General features: G+C 53.3%; 1 protein-coding gene across 1 annotated transcript; it reads right to left on the reverse strand.

The window, feature by feature from the left end:
- Positions 1-942: 942 nt before the first annotated feature.
- ENH_00030640 (OSJNBb0043H09.2 protein, related) lies at positions 943-1,605 on the reverse strand (the record flags this gene model as incomplete). Its single annotated transcript, XM_013580132.1, has 1 exon — positions 943-1,605. The coding sequence occupies one exon, from the start codon at positions 1,603-1,605 to the stop codon at positions 943-945; it is 663 nt and encodes a 220-aa protein (XP_013435586.1).
- Positions 1,606-1,691: the final 86 nt, after the last annotated feature.

Raw genomic sequence — 1,691 nt, forward strand, 5'->3', positions numbered from 1 at the left:
TGAAACTCTTTTTCCGGACCTGAGGATAGAAACACTTTTCCTTAATGGTTCACACCTAGACATCTTAGCTCAGTAAGAAATGCATCTACGCAACAGACGCATTATCGGTCCCATGCAACAGGGGACTTCTTGTAGTGCGCAGGCCCTACAATAGGGCTTGCTGGTGATCTATAGAGGAAAGCTAACTGATGACCTATAAGCGGTTGAGAGGTTGAGACGCGGATTGAGCGCTGTAACCTCTTACTAGGGAAATAGAAATGTAATTTACTAACAAATAAACATGTATAAGAAATGCCTGCGAGTGCCCTAAGATTGGGGCTGCCGACAACGCCAGCACAGGTGCGCGTCACATCCTGTAGTGCGCAGCGCCTACTGCTGCGACTACGCTGCTACCTGCCCCTCGAGCAGGCCTACAAACTACGCCAAGTGTAGGCCCATTTCTCGGACAGTGAAGCTTAATTTCATCGAAATACAACAATTTTAAGTGCTTTAAAATCTGTCTGTCCGATTCGTCCCACTCTGGGAGCTCCTCCTACGCCCTATGGGGAGGAAGCCCGCACTGGTGCCGGCGCTATCGCCAGCCCCAGTCTCCAGACAATTTCCACACATTTCACGTATTCATTAGAACTAATAGACAGTTTTTCTTACTTTCATCCTATTAGGAGGGTCCTGTCCTCCTCCAGTGTTGCGACCCCTTGTATGTCGCTAGCTAGCTATCGTCTCTAGAACACTAGCCAGCCCCATTGTAGTGCCTGTGCACTACAACTTCCCCCTTTGCCGGACTGAAGAGACCTGCCCCAAAACACACTATTTTACCCTTTTCAATCTCTGTGCTCTTCTAAAGCTGACGTGGTGAGCGCACGCGGTGCGCAGCGCTCCCTCCCCCCTCCACATTGAAGGGTGCCCTTGCTGTAGGAGGTGGAATGTGGCGGACCCATACGTCTACGCCTCGGGAGGACCAATGTTGTTTCGAACCTGAAGACGTCTTCGTTTGCGGCGGCGCCTAGCGCGAAGCAAAGCCGGGCAGCCTGTAAGGTGATGAGCTGGCTCCCATGTGGATTGTTCTCCAGGGGTCCCGCGCCACTTCACGAGGTACTGGGCTGCATCTCCCGAGCCGCATTGATCCATAATATAGTCGACTTCGTATTCCTCTGTGAGATTGCCTGCTGCATCATGGATAGGAGGCCAGGCAGCGTCGGCTGCCGAGGGAACCAAAGCGGGAGGGCGGGGACGGTGGGGAACTAGCTGCGAAACGTGGAAAACGTCATGGCATTCATAAGTGGGAGGCAGAGCGAGACAGTAAGCGACGGTTCCTATGCGTTCGATGACTTCGAAGGGTCCGCGGTAACGGGGCTCGAACTTAGGGCAGCTGTTGAAAGGCGGTAGGTGCTTGCTGCTGAGCCAGACCTTGTCTCCCACCGCATACTCCACTGCTCGGCGCTTCGTGTCTGCGTAATACTTCTGCTGCCATTTTGCTTTCAGGATGTGACTCTGTGCTCTGTCGCAGAGCTGTCGGAAGAGCTTAGTCATCGGGGGAGTGAGTGTAGGAGCTAGCGCGCCTACGATATCAAGGTCCGCAGCCGTCAACGGGTTCTCGCCAATCATGACCTCGAAAGGAGAGAGCTCAGTGGATGAATGACTTGTTGTGTTGTAGGCAAGTTCCAAGGCCGGAAGCAAACGCTCCCACTCGC

This window comes from Eimeria necatrix, genomic scaffold (genome assembly GCF_000499385.1).
Source record: "Eimeria necatrix Houghton genomic scaffold, Enh_scaff2235, whole genome shotgun sequence".
Lineage (NCBI taxonomy): Eukaryota > Apicomplexa > Conoidasida > Eucoccidiorida > Eimeriidae > Eimeria > Eimeria necatrix.